Consider the following 16,430-nt stretch of genomic DNA (forward strand, 5'->3'; position numbering starts at 1 on the left):
ACGACTCTCTTTCTTATGCGAGGTGATTGAAAGAATCTTTGGGGACGAAATGGGTCATTCTACGTGATATACCATCGTACACATTTTCCAAACCGATGCATATTGTGGTGGCCACTATGACACTCCACAACTTCAATAGACGACATCCCTCTTGGTCTGATATGGACTTCAATATGACTGACGATAAACAGATGCATGACTCCAAAATCTTCAGAATTCCAGGTTGGGCATTTTATACCTGCGGCTGAGATGGAATTAACTAAATTTGACTCACAAGATGACGAAGGTGTAGACTAAATGACTGCTTTGAGGGAGTCTATCATAGATGTTATCTGTGACTGCTGATTGACCGAATCTTTTTTATTTATCAGACTATATGTTTTTTTTCGTATGTAACTGCTGATTGATCGAATCTTTTTTATTTATCAGACTATATGTTTTTTTTGTATGTATTTTATTGTATTATAAATTTATAATTTATAGTTTTATCATGTATTTTTCTTGTTTTATTGATACTTTTGAATTTATAATACTCACATATTTGAGATTGTATTTCTTTGTTTTTTTTGTGGGTTTGTGAAGTCAATGATGAAAAATATGACCTTATGAATTTTTTTGGATGTCCGGTTCATTGTTGTTTTTAGTGCTGCATGTGAAATCCTAATAAAGACAACCGATATCCTCTCTTTGTTTGGTGCATCGGTTTATGCGGGTTTTCATGGATGACCTTTTTTGGTGATATGCACATCTGACACAGGTCGTTTGTATCCCGTTGGTATTGTGTGTGGAATCCCGAAGAAGACTACCTGGGTCTTCTCTTCTTATCAGTGTATCGGTATATGAGTATCTACTAGTGGATTTTTTTGGTGATAGACACATGTATCCCAGGACGTTCGTCCCCCGTGAGTTAAAAACGACTAAGAACTCATTTTTTTTCAAGGTGCCCTCTCTCATTATAGTGAAAGACTCGTGGGTTCGTGTAGTTAGTTGTCTGAGGCCTCACACTCACTTTTTTTATTTATACTTGCTTGTTCGATACGGTTTTAGTTTAATTCAATGCTTTTGTAGACATCCAAGCCATAATTTAATTTTCTGATTGGACAACTGATTTTTTTGTTTTTATCTCTGTAGAAACACGAACTCCGGGATTTCAAGGACCTTCCGAGTTGTGTTGTGTTACTGCAGACTACAGACTCCCTTACTCACGTCACGTTAGACTCACAACTACGGGAGACAGTTCTACAGTTGTCGCAGAGACGTTTTGTGAGGTGCGGTTTCTTCCGTTGGGCCAACATTCCGACATATTTCACTGCCGACAGTGCTCGAGATATGATGACTTTCCAAGAGGACTGTGCAGCTGATGACATATGTTGTCAGAGTTTGAAAATAAACATTTTAATAATTTTAATTGTATTTATAATTATTTTCATCTTTATTTTATCAATTTTGATACTCACGCGTAAGTGAGAACAATATCTTATTTTTTTAAAATGTTATGTTTTGATTTTCTGTTTCTGTTGTATCAATTATTTTACCTAGACAGTTCTGTTGCAAACAACATTACTTAACAGGGGCAAAATGATCATCTATATAGAAACAATTGCAATAAATTGATCTGAACAAACTCATCCGAACAATATCTGATTGTCAGTAGAATCTGCTTATAAGCACATTATAAATAATCTGCAGTTGCCCCAAATGGACCCTAAATAATATGACTTATCTTTGATATCTCGTAAATTGCTGCAAAACAACTTAAATTTCAAACAACTTATAGCCACTAAATTAAAATTAAGCATTATATGAAACTTTCAAGAAAGATTTGACAAAGCATTAGCAAGTGTAAATTTATTCAATGAAAATAGTCAAGCATGCCCCTAGCCCCTGTGGATTGTTGCAATAAGCTTTAAGAACCGATTGAATAATCAATTTAATTAGACGGTTCAAGAGTTGTCATATTTCTCATACAAAGGAAACTAGTTAAATTAGAAATAAAACCTAAAAACATATCTAGTGGTCTTACTAGATGGAATCATAGAAATTTAACTCTGTTGACATAAATTCCAAATCCAATATGTTAAATGGAGTAGTGCTTAGGCACAGGCAATGTTTACATTTGAATGGCTTGTCCCAAATATCCCAAAAAGGTGAGTTCGTTTTCATACAGAAATCAATAGTCACTCACTTAAGAGGCAATACTAAAGTCAAACTAAATTGAGAATGCCACATGATCATCAAAAATGTATACGAAGGTGAAGGCCATCAACCCATCAACTCAAAAGTCCAATGACCCATGCACCTAATCAACAATTGTTTTCCTTGAGAAATATTATGAGTTACGTCATGCCGCAAAGTCATAGAAGTGAGACTCATCTCTCTCTAAAAACTGTAAGCAACAAAATATCCGATAGACATTTTATATATAAGATCCAACTGAAGGAAAAAAAAGATTGGTGCGTATAGCCGAATAAGCATTCTTGGATTTGTACATTTGTCACGATTTTAAACAAATTTAAAAATTATTGCCAAACAATAGACTTTCCACACAATCTTGGCTAACATAATTGTAGGATGAGAAAATAAAAGTTATAGTATCTCAATTACGTAAAGAACAATACAAAATTAATTATTAAAATATAGCAAATCCACAACAATAAGGATAATCACGATGGCAGTTATCAATAAAACTGAATAGTAGACTACTATGACTCCATACGACAAAGGATATGATCATCCTTATGGAGCAGATGGACTTCTTCGTCCCATTACTTGTGAAAAATAAAAATTGAAATTAAGCATGTGTAAATATTTTACTTTTAGGAGAAAGTCGAAAACAAGTATAAGATAATACAGGATGTCTCACGAGAACATCTGCAACATATTGATGACCTGTATATGATCTGTCAAAAATTGGACGAAGAACGTATTTTTTCTCATCTGATGAGTCACCTCCTCCCATATATGATGGTATCAACTCATTTATCGCAGTATCAATTTCCAAGTGCTCCTCAACTATCTTCTGTATTGCATCATAAATTATTCCTCTCAATTGATTAGCCATTGCTATTTTTTAAAAATAAAGTGTAACATAAAACAAGTTAGAAAAATGCAAGACAATTATAAATAATGAATTGAGAAATGCAGTATTGCGTCTTTGTAACATAGTTTATTCAACTATTAATGAAAGTTTATTAGAGAAAGTAAAATGCATGAAGAATACATGGTAAATTTTGAACATAAAAGAACTTTATGTAGCAGGAAAAATAACTGTAACATAAGTCCAAACTAAATAAATAACATAAGAAATACAAGATAATAATTCAAATGACATTGTAAAGAATTAATTTAATCTTACTATAACCAGGATGAACATGCGTAGAAAAGTTGGTGACAACTGAGTACATACTCGATCCACGAACGTAAAAATATTCTATCCTAAGTCATTAATATTACTTTATTTTACAGTTTTAGCAATAGTAGCTTTTCTTGATATATTCTCAGAACTTATTAGCTTGGCTAAGCATTCCATCAGTGCCTTTTGCACAGCAATAGTAGCTTTTCTCGATATATTCTCAGAACTTATTAGCTTGGCTAAGCATTTAGACATCGTGTACTGGTAATGACGATCTAATGCTGCCTTCCTTTTTGCAGCATTTGCACCTTGCTTCTCTAGTAAACTTTTCATCGTGGACTTGTCAGGTTGTTTTTTAATTTTTAGTGACACCATATTCTCCCAAAAATGCTTATCTACGCTCTTATGTGGTAATGTTTGTTCCATTTCTGATTCAGCACTGATCTCCATACTTGGAAATGTCTCATTTGCTCCTACATCGGTTGTAAAGGTTGACCGTGCGCAGATAGTAATTTATCAACAACTTCCTCCACAAAATATTTAGCAGTGGGCTTACGCGGACCTCAAACACCACTATCAACTGCATGTATTCTGCACAGATTTTCCCAAATATGTCATACTGGGGAAAGGGTGGTGATGAAATTTTGCCAATTTGGAATTTTCCTGCAATAAAAGATGTAATTAATTTTATTAAACCTTTAATACTTATTTTTGGATATTATTTGACGCACAAATGTGCATTTTAATAATCTCATCCCATATTTCATCAGTCGTGATTGGGACATGCAAGTCAGGATCCCAACCCTAACCGCTACTATTAGATAGTTGATAATACACCCGGAATTCGGCCTTCATGTTCTTAAAACGTGTCATCACTTTTGCTTTTGTATAATTTGTACCAAGATGTCGGTTCATTGCATAAGCTATAGCATTTCAATGTTCTTTCTTCAATACCGCAGCTATCATATTTCCAGAAATATATTGTTCAAGCAATAACCCAACAAGGACGGAGTTGTGTTCCTCAGACCATTTCAGAACTCTGGTCCAAGCCTTTGGTAATCCCGTTTGAATTGAAATATCTTCATCGGGAGATGGTTGTTTGCTAGAACTACCTTGTTAAATTGATTTTCTTTTAAAAAATTCTTTCATGGTCACTGTGTACCTATCATATTTATTTAGTTGGTTTTAATAAGAAAGCATGGATTTCGGCAAGGAAAGAATACCATTTTTTTTTTCAATTTTTTCTAATTCATCTGCAGTCATCTCACATGTTAAGTAGCACACATTTGATGACTCTTGATTACTTAAAAGTTCTAGTCCATCTGGAGAATAATTTAAATTGATATTTTTCAAGTATAGTGCCAATTTCAGTGCTAACAACGCCTTTAGATATGGTCATGCTTGGTGATCCCCTGTTTTTTTGACAGCTAATTTATTGCACCGTGTTTTATAATAAAGATAAATTAATTAAGCTAAACACAACTAATCTCAAGAGGGGGGAAAATTTTACTGCATTCCACATCATTTTGTATTGAAGTATTCATGAAAATATTAAAGCCTGAAAAGTATTTGGTATTGTTAATTCTCATTCATGTTCTGTGGAGTTCTGCCCTTCACACCTTTTGGAGTTTGGAATTCTCTGTAGGGTGCTGCATAAAGATAATTTATTTTTATCGATCCATCAAGAAATTGACTTTGACTATGATGAGAAGGTAAGATGATCACGGTAGTCTTAGAATTGTCATTACATATATGTTGTTCATAATTAACCTAATGAAAATATAAATTTTTTAGTGGGGATACTGGGAGAAACAACCTTTCTTTTTCCATATTGCTTACTTCTACTTATTCCCCAAGCAGTTATGGTTGCTGCATAGGAGCTGTGATAATTATGTAGGGCGTATGCCACGAGCTTAGTGGTGGAAGATGAAAGTAGGCAATTTTATTTGGTGTGCAGGATGTAGGAGGTTTAGTGGAAATGTTTTGAGGGTTTGAGGACTTTGGAATTTTCTCTTAACAAGAGTCAACAAAAGGTGTGGAATTGGGGTTGTTGAATTTGATTATTTTGAGTAGCTGACTTTTTATAATGTTTAAACTGACGTTAAGTTGTGAGATATGATAAATGTTAGTACTATTTAAGAGCTTCAGATGTTAAGCAGAGGGTTATGAGTTGTTTGAGGCGGTTTTGTGGAAGTTTTGGTTTGTAGAGTTGAGGTAGAATGAGGGCCTGAGTTTTAACAGATATTGTGAACGTTAGATACTTGGTGAATAACTTATAGGAGTGTCAGTACTAAGAGAACAACTCAATCAATAGAGGGGGATGTAGAAGAGAGGTTAACAATAATAAACTAAATTAAAATGCTAAATAAAAAAGATAGATTGCTTTCACTAAAGAGGGCGTTTCAAGCCTCCAAACCCCCAAGCTTGGAAACAAGAAGTTGTCACCATACACACTACCAAAGATGAAAAGATTTCAACCTGTTTTCAATTCTTCAAAAGTATGCTTTCTTTACAACATTATTGATAGATATATACGTTATGAGCATTGAAAAATGCAAAACATCACAACAAAAAGAGAAATGTGACCGATGTCCTTAGTTATCATGCGTGCACTAGCTCCAATTTTCGTAAGTCCTTGAAAACAATAAATGCTGTTGATCTAATGAATAAAAGCTCCATCGGAAGAAGAAACACAATTTTACACTCCATGAAGCTCTTGAATGGCTAGCTAAGTAAGAAATTGACTTTGACTATGATGAAATAACAAAATGAGGTGGGATTGGGATGTGGCCACATAACTTGGACTAAAGTTCAACTTTCTTGATACTCAACTTTTTTTTGACATCCTTACAACACAAATAACATTCGTTCATTAGAAATGAAAATTCAAAATAATAATAAAAAAATTACATTGATAATCGAAGAAAGCTGAATGCCATTTATCCTTGATGTGGATTTTTAGTTTGTCGCTATTGAACATATCAAGCATCAAACAATGTGCACAAGAATGAGGACATTAGCTTTGGATACAGGGGTTCTATACATATATAACCTTATAAGATTAGGCTTAATGTGTTTGGAAACTGTTATTGTTGTTGAAATTGAAAATAATATGTTCGTTTGGCACATCCTTAGTAGCTGTAAAGATTTTATGTTATATGGAGCAAAGCTACTAGTTTAAGCCATCTTGAATTCCACTATCCAGAATGACAAAAACATAATGCTGCATGATTCTTCTTGTAGGAATGCTAAATTGGGTTGCAAATCATGTACAAAACAGACTCAAATCATCGAATGAACATGGTGTAAATGGTGGTGACAATCCCACAATCATTTATCAACTATTTTGGATGAATTTCCTCACAGTGCTGGATATCTGCATTTGTCCCAGAAGTGCCTGAATTAGACTCTTTTTCTCCTTTGTTTTATTTTTAATGAAATTTTTAAAGATGAATACTCCTTTGCGACAAACGATTTTTTCCCCCATTGAAATCAAATTTTCTCCTTTCTGATCCCACTTAGTTGGATTAAAGCTTGTTGTTGTTGTTATTATTATTGTTGTTGTTGTTGTTGTTGTTGTTGTTGTTGTTGTTTTTGTTGTTTTTGTTTTTGAAATCAATTTTCCCCTTTTTTGAGCCACTAGTTGTGATGCTGCATGGTCAAACAAGCCGAGCAATTATCAGCGCTCCAACAAAATCCGCAGTTCGACATTTCCCTACATTCATTCTCACACAGGTGCAGCATAATGGCTATGACAACTCTTATGGTATCCTGGAAAAAAAAGTCACCCAGGTAAGGTTGCGGTTGACATTTTTGCGCAAAAAAAACCTGATTTTTTGCATTTGCTTAAATACACGATTTCTTTTGCTTAATTAATTCTACCTAAATGTAGCTTTGATTGAATGTCTAGCTTAGCTTGCCCAGTGATCGTCTGTTATTGAAGCTACGCCTCAATCTTATTTAGAAATGAAATTTCACAGCTTACTATTTCTGACATATAACCCCAGCTTCTTTTTGTTACTTCGGTTATAAATCAATTTAATTCCAAATGTATGTCTAGCTATATAAGGCTTTATACACCATTTTTCTCAACTACATGACTCAATTAAGGAAAAATTGACCACTCAGATAATGATGCATATGCTTTTCTATTCAGTCTAGTACAATACATTTACTTGTTATAATCAATACGTTTGTGTTATTTGTCGAGAAACACTTTAAATTATCTGTATCTTTTAGTTGTACATAGTTTTTTCTTAAATTTTATTCAACCTGATGAATAACATTTTTCTATAAGAACGTGTGCACATGTTCTTTATTTTTACTTGTTTTCCTTTTACAGCTGCAAACTAAAGGAAGTTATGCAATAATTTTTGAAGAAATGGCAATAAATGCAAACAATTTATTTTTCATCATTTTACTCATTTTGAGGTGGTTTTGCTGAAAAAGATGTGATTTTGGAATTTTTTGTTGAGCCATTATCCACGGGTGACTACTATAATTGTTTCTGTAGGTAATAAGTAGAAGCAATTTCTGTAAGAACCCTCTTTTCTAATACTTATCTTATAATTAAGTTGTTCCGATTGGTTATATAAATCATCCGAATAATAATAGAAAAAATGTGAGGGCGTAACAGTAAATTTAATTTTTTCTTAGAATAAAAAAAGGTGACGATGTTTCTGAATAGAATGTTTCCCACTTTTGTGGTCCTATAAATATTGACTACTACTAGTGCAACAACACAACAATAACAAGCGTTTATCCTACTAATTGGGGTCGGATACATAAATCCTTTTTCTCCATTGCATCCTTTTGCGTGTCATATTTTTATTTAATTATAATTAATTAAGATCATTTTTTATACAATATGCCCAGCCTTTTTTAGGTCTACCTCTGCCTTAACATAAGTTGAATCTAAAACATGTACTTGTTGAATCTAAAACATGTACTTTTCTAACCGTATCATCTGATGGTCGACTTTTAATGTGACCAAATCAATCTAAAACATGTACTTTTCTAACCATATCATCTGATGGTCGACTTTTAATGTGACCAAATCATTTAAGACTATTCTCTATAATCTTGTCTGTCACTTGAGCTACACCAACCTTGTCACCGATATATTCATTTTGTTTTTTGTCTCTAAATGTCAAGCCACTCATCCACCTAAGCATTCTCATCTTAACAACACGTAACATTGTTTTATGCTTCTTTTTTAAAGGCCAACATTTTGTGTCATAGAGCATTACAGGTCTCACTATCATCTTATAAAATTTTCTTTTCAGTCAAAGCGGTACTTTTCTATCACACAATAGCCCCGATGCATTCCTCCAATTCAACCAACTTGCCTGAATACTACTAATAACATCCCTATCTATATCACCGTCACTTTGAACAGTAGACCTGATTTGATCACTCATAGATACAACTCTTCCACTAGAGCTACTAATACTAATATTACATCCCATGTATTCAGTTATAGATCTACTCAAAATAAGGATTTTAGACACTAATGTAGAGTTCCATTATTCGACTTTTTTCTGAACTCGATATTGACTCCTAGAAAATAAAAAAATAATGAAAATGATATTTATGCTATTTAGATGTGCCCATTTTGGTCCAAAAATTTTCTTGTTCACCTTTGTCCCTCACCTTATCAAATCATAATCTTTTTGTTCATTCCATTAACCTTTTATGTTTAGCTTTTCTTTTAAGAAAGTTTAATTGTGGTACTTGCATTGAAATGCTTCTTTGGCGATGAAGCGGTCATCATCTCTGTTACAAATGTTTTGGTGTCCAATTTTGCATTGAGCATTTTTCATATAGACTGAGTTATGAGAAAGCTTTGGCCTCATATAATAGAGAATGGAATTATTATAATTAGATTAATCAGTAGGTTTACTACAATATGGAGGAGGTTTTATTAGGGTTTATTATTTTTCTTATTTAGGTTCTTGAACTTATCCTGTTGCATTTTCTCAAGCTTAGTGTTTTGATTTTTTGTCGTTTTTCGCTATAGAAAAAAGCTTCAATTTGATTTTATGCTATGCTTGTATATCTTTAGCTGATATCCATTTGTATTTCTGTCCACTTGGTGAAGAAGTTTTAATTGAATTGCATTTCAACGAAGGCTTTTTCTTGTGAAACTTCAACTTATAAATACACACGCATGCTCGTGCACGCACACATACTTCATACATATAAATATTGGTTAATGAGCGTTGCTTGAAGTCAATCTCCTAAAACACAAGAAGAAAAGTATTTTGTTAAAACTCATGTTCTTTTTATATGCAACGTATTTTATAAAATATTGCTAATTTCTTCAACATTTACTTCCTGCATTAAGATTTTATTACAACCAAAACAATTAGAATTTAATAAGTTGATGGAACAAACTTTCGGCTAAGAAAAGTTGAGACCAAAATGTTCACACCTAAATTGTCTAGGGATTATTTTATCAATTTATTCAAAATAATAGGAGAATATAATGTTTTGTCATTAATCACATTTTCAATCCTCAAGTGATGAGAGAAAAAAATAACAAATTATAGGACACCCCTTACTTCAATACCAACAAAATACTAAAGTAGTCTGCATGTTCATGTATAATATCTCCACCTAATTTCTGTTTTGCACATGTTGGTCGGCTCATGGAGTTGCTGCAGGACCACCTGCACATTCCCTCTACGGTGCATATGATTACATATCCTCTAAAAGAATTTCCACTTATTATAAATTGAGGAGGTAACCAGTGTAATTCCTTTGATTCATAATCTGTAAGCGTCCATCCTTATCTTCTCTTCTTCTTCCTTCTCTGTTTAATCTACTGTTTTTATCTACCACTGTTCCCCTTCGAGACTCCTCCGACCGATGGCTGACTAAGTTATTCATTGCCAACATTACCATGGAAGCATCATAGACATCAGAGACTCAAGTTAACACCTCCACCATGCATTCCTTAGCCGAAATTATGTAGGCAGCCACCATTCCTCTAAGCCTTAAATTTATTGTGAGTAATATCAAGAATATTGCTCACACTTAACTCACCGCGGATAACTACCTATTGTGGAGAGCCCATGTACTCAAAATCGTTTCAGCAAACGGATTGCTGGGCTTACCTGGATGGCAACAGTAAATGCCCACCAAAATTCCTTTTTGCCGATAATGATTCCCCAGGACACTTGTGGATCAAAATCTGATGACGGCTCTATACTCAATCGTTTCCGTGGCTGTCCTACCTTATGTATTGCATCTACCCACAACAACGGAAGTGTGGAGTACAATCGCGAAGTACCTCCAGCCCACTGACCGGCTCGCTTAATTCAGCGCAAAATGAGCTACAAACTATCTCTATGAACAATTTATCCATGACACAATACCTTACCGAGATCAAGACAATCATCGACAATATATCGACAGTTGGAAGTCACTTGGACAATGAAGATGTCGTTCTTCACACCCTTAATGGGCTACCAACAACTTACCAAGCCTTCAAAATAACGATCCACACTCAATTAGAGCCAATGAACCTCGATAATTTCTACTCGTTGATATGCAGTGAAGAAAGTAATCAAGCAAATGCTCATCTCAAATCCGATAAAAATCCCAACCCTCTACTAGCCCTCACGTCAAATCATCAAGCTACTTGTGGTCGTGGAAGAACAGAAAACCATCCAAATCAGCGCACACGTGGTGGACATCCCCAATCCAATTCCTCCGTTACATTCCAAATCTGCCATAAAATTGATCACTCTGCCTCTTAACTGTTGGCACCGATAGAATCTCGATTAGAAACTGTCCAACCAAGCTCTTCATGCTTATTCATCCCCACGGGTCTTTGATTTTGGTGCTATTACTCACCTCGCGTCTGACTTCAATCATTTACAAATGGTTATCTTTGTCACTGGAGGTGGACAAGTACTCGTAGGCAACAATCAATCTGTTTCGATTCAACATTATGGCAGCGATATTCTACCAACACCGAAGCGTAAGCTTGTTCTGTTTGAAATTTGGCATTCCCTGTTTCTAACCCGTAATCTTCTATCAGTTCACAAATTAACCATCGATAAGAAACATTCTATTATCTTTAATTCGCCTGGTTTCCATATCATTGATCCATAGACAAATTGGGTGCTCCTTTGGGGAAACGGTTCAAGGGGACTATACCAAATTCCTACTTTAACTCCAACCTCTCTCTCAACAGAACACCCTACAACTCTCCTCATATCATCACCCACTTCCACTTTATGGCACAAGTGTCTTGATCATCCACATCCTGAAGTCATCTGTTGCATCTCCAAGGATACCCCTCACTTACAATCCCCAACATATCTTCGATGTGTGAGAGTTGTAATTGAAAGCCACAAATTTTCTTGCCCTTCAACTTCTTTGCATTTGTATTTACCTTTCCAACTTATACACTCAGATGTATGGGGTCCCTCTCCATATTTATCTAATCAAGCATATCGTTACTGTTTTGTGTTTATTGATGACTTCTCTAAATTTTTTTTGGCTATTTCCCATGCGAAACAAATCAGAAACACCTCAAAAATATATAACATTCATCAAAATGATTAAAACACAATTCCAAACACAAATTAGACTATTTCGCTCGGACGACGGCAATGAATACAGTAATTCTACTCTCCATTACTTTCTTTTTAATGAGAGTATCCTACACCAATTCTTATGTCCCTACACACCTGAACAAAACGGTGTTGTCGAGTACAAACATCACCACCTCCTCGAAACCACTCGCACTCTACTTAACGATGTTGATATTCCAGTCAATTTGTGGGTTGATGCTCTCCAAACAACCACCTAGTTAATCAATCGAATGCCGTACAATTCCAATCACCTCATCGCACCCTACGAGCATCTCTACCACAATCCATCGATCTTTTCCCACCTCAGACTTTGGGTGTTGATGTTTTTCATGGCGCAAACATACAACTTCCCATAAGCTAGCACCATGATTTATTCCATGCATTTTCCTTGGATACCCTCCGATGCATAAGGGGTATAGTTGCTATGACTCTCAAACAACTAAAGTCTTAATCTCCAGACACGTCATCTTCGATGAATCAGTTTTTCCATTCAAATCCACTTATTTAACCCCTCCCACAGCTTCGTTTACTCAGCCCAACCCTCTTTTGCTCGTTCCCCACTCTACTATCTCCCCTTGTGTCATCCGTTCACTCTCCAACTCCATGTCCCAATCTCCTAACTCACATCCTCGTAACCCCACCAACCCCAGACCGAACTACCCCTACAGCCCTCACAATCCAATTTCCCCATCTGTTCCCGAACCGAAGTATCAACTCAGCTCTTACAATCTCCCTCTCCTGGTAACCCGATCATACCATTATCTGCACCAAGCCCACCCACCCCATGCAAACCAGCGCCAAATCAGGCAAATTGAAACCCATTCAAAAATTAAACTTCAACATCAATGAGAACTTGATTATCATTTAATTATTTGTTTTTATTAAATGTGATCCTTTACTTGATTATCCCATACATTCTAAAAATGATTGTTGATTCTCCTAGGAAGGATGAATCTAGTCGTGCTTTGAGATTGACATGATAGATACTTTTCGGCTAACTCCAGTTTGTAATTATTAATATCCGATAGTTCCAATTATTTTGATGAAATTATTGTTTAATTTAATCTACAGGCAATGCTCGATTTGCAGAGCATGGAGGATAGTTCACTTTCTCTAGAAGAGAGAGAAAGAAACCATTTTGATCTGTATATGAAACACCTAGAATGCTGTCTACTTTGTCATCCAGGTTTATGGTATTCGTAAGAAAAATCAGGCTTCTGTCTCTTGAAGTATGTTTAAATTTCCTGACGGAGTTTTAGTTAGTTTGTCAAGCTTCTTCCCCCCTTACTGTTTCAGATTTCTCACTACATACAATTTGGAATATCCTGTAAAAAGAACCAGAGAGGTAATCAATCAGAATATTACAAGTACTACGAGTCCAGAGGATGTTCTAGACCTCGCTAAACGAGCCTTAATGGCTTGTCAAGATGCTGCATTATTAGCAGACAAATCTAATATCTTCTTACACGAGCTTGTAGACAAAACTTTGGTTCCAAGGTTTGCTTCCTAAACAATTTGGCATTAAACTGTAAATATGTTGTATTCCTAAAGTGTTTGTATCTCTTTTACTTATTTGGATCCTAGAGAATCTGTCGCTGAAAGTATGGTAGGGTTAAAGGAAGCAGTGAGATCAAAGAAGTTTTTGGAGAGGAAGTCTAAGAAAAGGAAAGAATTGAAAAAGTCAAACAGTAGTGCTATTGAGACTTCCGCAGCCATGGGAACTGATAAAGTCAAGAGGATAGAGAAAACATTTGACAATAAAGACCCTCTAAGATTGTTTTTGTGGGGTCCTGAGACAAAGAAGCTATTAACAATCGCAGAAGAGAAGGATTTAATTGCTCGGATACAGGCATATTTTAGAAAAATGAGTACAAAATTTTTTATTTTAATTTTTATGTTTTTTCTTTCTTTATCTCAATTTGTTCTAAATAGAAATTACATTGTCAGGATCTTATGGGAGTAGATGCAATTAAAAAAAAGCTTCACATGCAGTTTGGCCGTGAGCCAACACTGATGGAGTGGGCTGAATCTGTTGGAATGAGCTTCCATGATTTGCAGTCCTGTATTTCTTCAGGAATCAACAGTCGGAACAAAGTACTTTATGCTAATTTTCGCCTTGTTATCCATATTGCCAAGCAGTATGAAGGGAAGGGGCTTGACTTTCAGGATCTACTCCAGGTTATGTTGCTATGTCAATTTATACATTTTCGTATTTTGTATCAGTTGGTATACCAATTATTTTTATTTTTATTTTCTTCTATGAAAGGCTTAATTGTGTTGTTTTACTTCTATGAAAGCCTTACCTCACGTAGTGGGATTAAGGCTTTGTTGTTGTTGTTGTTGTTGTTGTTGTTGTTGAAAGGCTTAATTGTGCATGCTATTTTTTTATACAAAAATTTCTTTTCTCTTATTTTATTTGTATTGGTAGCTATTTTATGTATGTTATGCCTTTCGCTATATTATTCTTTACAAATAATGATATGAATTTTTCATTCATGCAAGGGTTCATTTGGTTAGTTGCAGAGAGAAACGTATTTTAAAAAATAATGACTTCGTTGTCTCTCATTTTAAACACCAAATTGAAATCATCTGAGAGGCTTTGAAGTTGTTCAGAGTTCAAAACTTAGAATCAATTTTTATTTTGAACCGCAACCAGCCAAACAATGTAATATGCTAAATTTATTATCTTTTTAAAACATGTTTTCTAACTTCTAACAACCATATGGTCTAATTCATCTTGAAGTTATTGTTACTGATTGCCAGTTTTTTTATGCTACTCGAAAGAATATTTTATTTTTGTTTTTAATGGGATGAGAGAAAATCATGTGTCAATCTAGGTAGGAAGTATGGGGTTGATGAAGAGCTTGGAGAAGTTCAAGCCCCAAATTGGTTGCAGATTCTCAACCTATGCTTATTGGTGGATACGCCAATCAATCAGGAAAGCCATTTTTCAGCATTCTCGAACAATCCGCTTGCCAGTATGTCTTTTATTTTCATGCCATACATTGTTTCTCCGTCTTTCTCTGGAAACAATAGTGCAGGATTTTGTAAAGCATTTTCTTTATTCTAATCAGCTCTATAACTGCTGTTTAATATTTTGAGTCTGAGTTCATGTTCTGTTATGATGGAGTTAAAATAAGTAAAGAAGTATCATGATTATTTGTGGGGAGTCATTTTTTCCCAAACGAGATAATAGGTCTAGTTTAATCCTTTGATGCTTAAATAGCACCCAAAATGGTCTTGGCATTAAATGCAACGGACATTGATGTTAAAGTTAATTGATAGTGTTAAAAATGAGCGTGTTTTATGAATTTATATATTGAAGGTGTTACAAAATTTAATAAATGAGTTTTCTTTATTATTTTGAAATATTTTGTAGGAAATTTATCAATAATAATTGCTAAATTTTATAAATCTAAGAGATGTATATATATATATATATCTTAAAAGATAGACGACAACATGTGCTTGTCCACCTCATATGTGCTAATTCGACCCAGATGGATTCGAACCCGGGACAGAGGGGACTTACGCCAAAGCTGCCAACCACTAATCCACCTGTTGTGCGCGCGCGCGCACACACACACACAAATATATATATATTATTATTCCTATCATAATTCAAATTTAGTTATATTCTTTGATAAAATAAAACAAGTGGAATTATTATTGATAGATTGTATCCCAAATAAGTAAGTAAAAAAATTAGATTTTATAAAAAATTCAAGATGTAAATTTATAAATGCCCTTATTGTTAACACCATCTATTGACTTTAGCTTGAAAATTGGTGGGTCCATTTTGATACTTTTCTCATATGATGGAAATTTTCTCTACTTAGTTTCCTTTTGCTGTTGAACACCAGATTTAATTAATATGAGAATCCTTCGTAAGAATCTCCAGAGTTGTTATCCTTATTAAAGAGAGAGAAAAATAGATGATTAGGGTTGGGCTTAAAAATCAAGAGTTCTTACTTTTCATTTGCTTACTTTTTCTTTGGAAGGCATGATACATTTAGAATTAACCATTTCCTTTTCTTACAGCAGCTCATTTGGATCAAGGTTCATTATAAAATTCCTGATCCACTCTTAAAATATAATGGCAGGAAAACGTGTTTGCAGAGCTGAAAAGAATTAAAGATGCGAAGAGAATTTTCTTACAGGAAGGCCAAACTCCTACAAGTGAAGAACTGGCTAAACGAGCTGGCATGCATGTCGGCAAATTAGAGAACTTGTTGAAGATGTCAAGAAATCCCATTTCAATCCAAGCTCATACTTGGACTGACCAGGAAATAACTTTACAGGTGTGCTTCTTGTTATTTGATATAGCACTTGAATATTATATTTACCTGATCCAACCTTGGAATTATTTGAAAGTAATGGTGCTAAATGACATTTTATATGGAAAAATGTGTTGGGGACAATTTTAGGGGAGGGTAGCTAAAGTGTGCAAATTTTATTCACAAGACCGTACA

General features: G+C 34.6%; 1 protein-coding gene across 6 annotated transcripts in view; it reads left to right on the forward strand.

The window, feature by feature from the left end:
* The window catches only part of LOC110032803 (RNA polymerase sigma factor sigF, chloroplastic), a 28,552-nt gene that overhangs the window by 7,113 nt on the left and 5,009 nt on the right, over positions 1 to 16,430 (forward strand). For 2 of the 6 annotated variants that reach the window (XM_020736564.1, XM_020736563.1), the window contains 8 exons: positions 1,132 to 1,268; positions 6,996 to 7,144; positions 13,030 to 13,157; positions 13,255 to 13,455; positions 13,543 to 13,807; positions 13,906 to 14,136; positions 14,796 to 14,936; positions 16,062 to 16,259. In XM_020736564.1, the coding sequence (XP_020592223.1) occupies positions 7,001 to 7,144; positions 13,030 to 13,157; positions 13,255 to 13,455; positions 13,543 to 13,807; positions 13,906 to 14,136; positions 14,796 to 14,936; positions 16,062 to 16,259 (1,308 nt within the window). In that variant the 5' untranslated portion in view covers positions 1,132 to 1,268; positions 6,996 to 7,000. Of the gene's footprint in view, positions 1 to 1,131; positions 1,269 to 6,595; positions 6,668 to 6,995; positions 7,145 to 13,029; positions 13,158 to 13,254; positions 13,456 to 13,542; positions 13,808 to 13,905; positions 14,137 to 14,795; positions 14,937 to 16,061; positions 16,260 to 16,430 lie in introns of all 6 variants that reach the window. The other 4 variants (XM_020736559.1, XM_020736558.1, XM_020736562.1 and 1 more) reach the window with 2 other exon arrangements.

This window comes from Phalaenopsis equestris, unplaced genomic scaffold, assembly GCF_001263595.1.
Source record: "Phalaenopsis equestris unplaced genomic scaffold, ASM126359v1 Scaffold001031, whole genome shotgun sequence".
Classification (NCBI taxonomy): domain Eukaryota; kingdom Viridiplantae; phylum Streptophyta; class Magnoliopsida; order Asparagales; family Orchidaceae; genus Phalaenopsis; species Phalaenopsis equestris.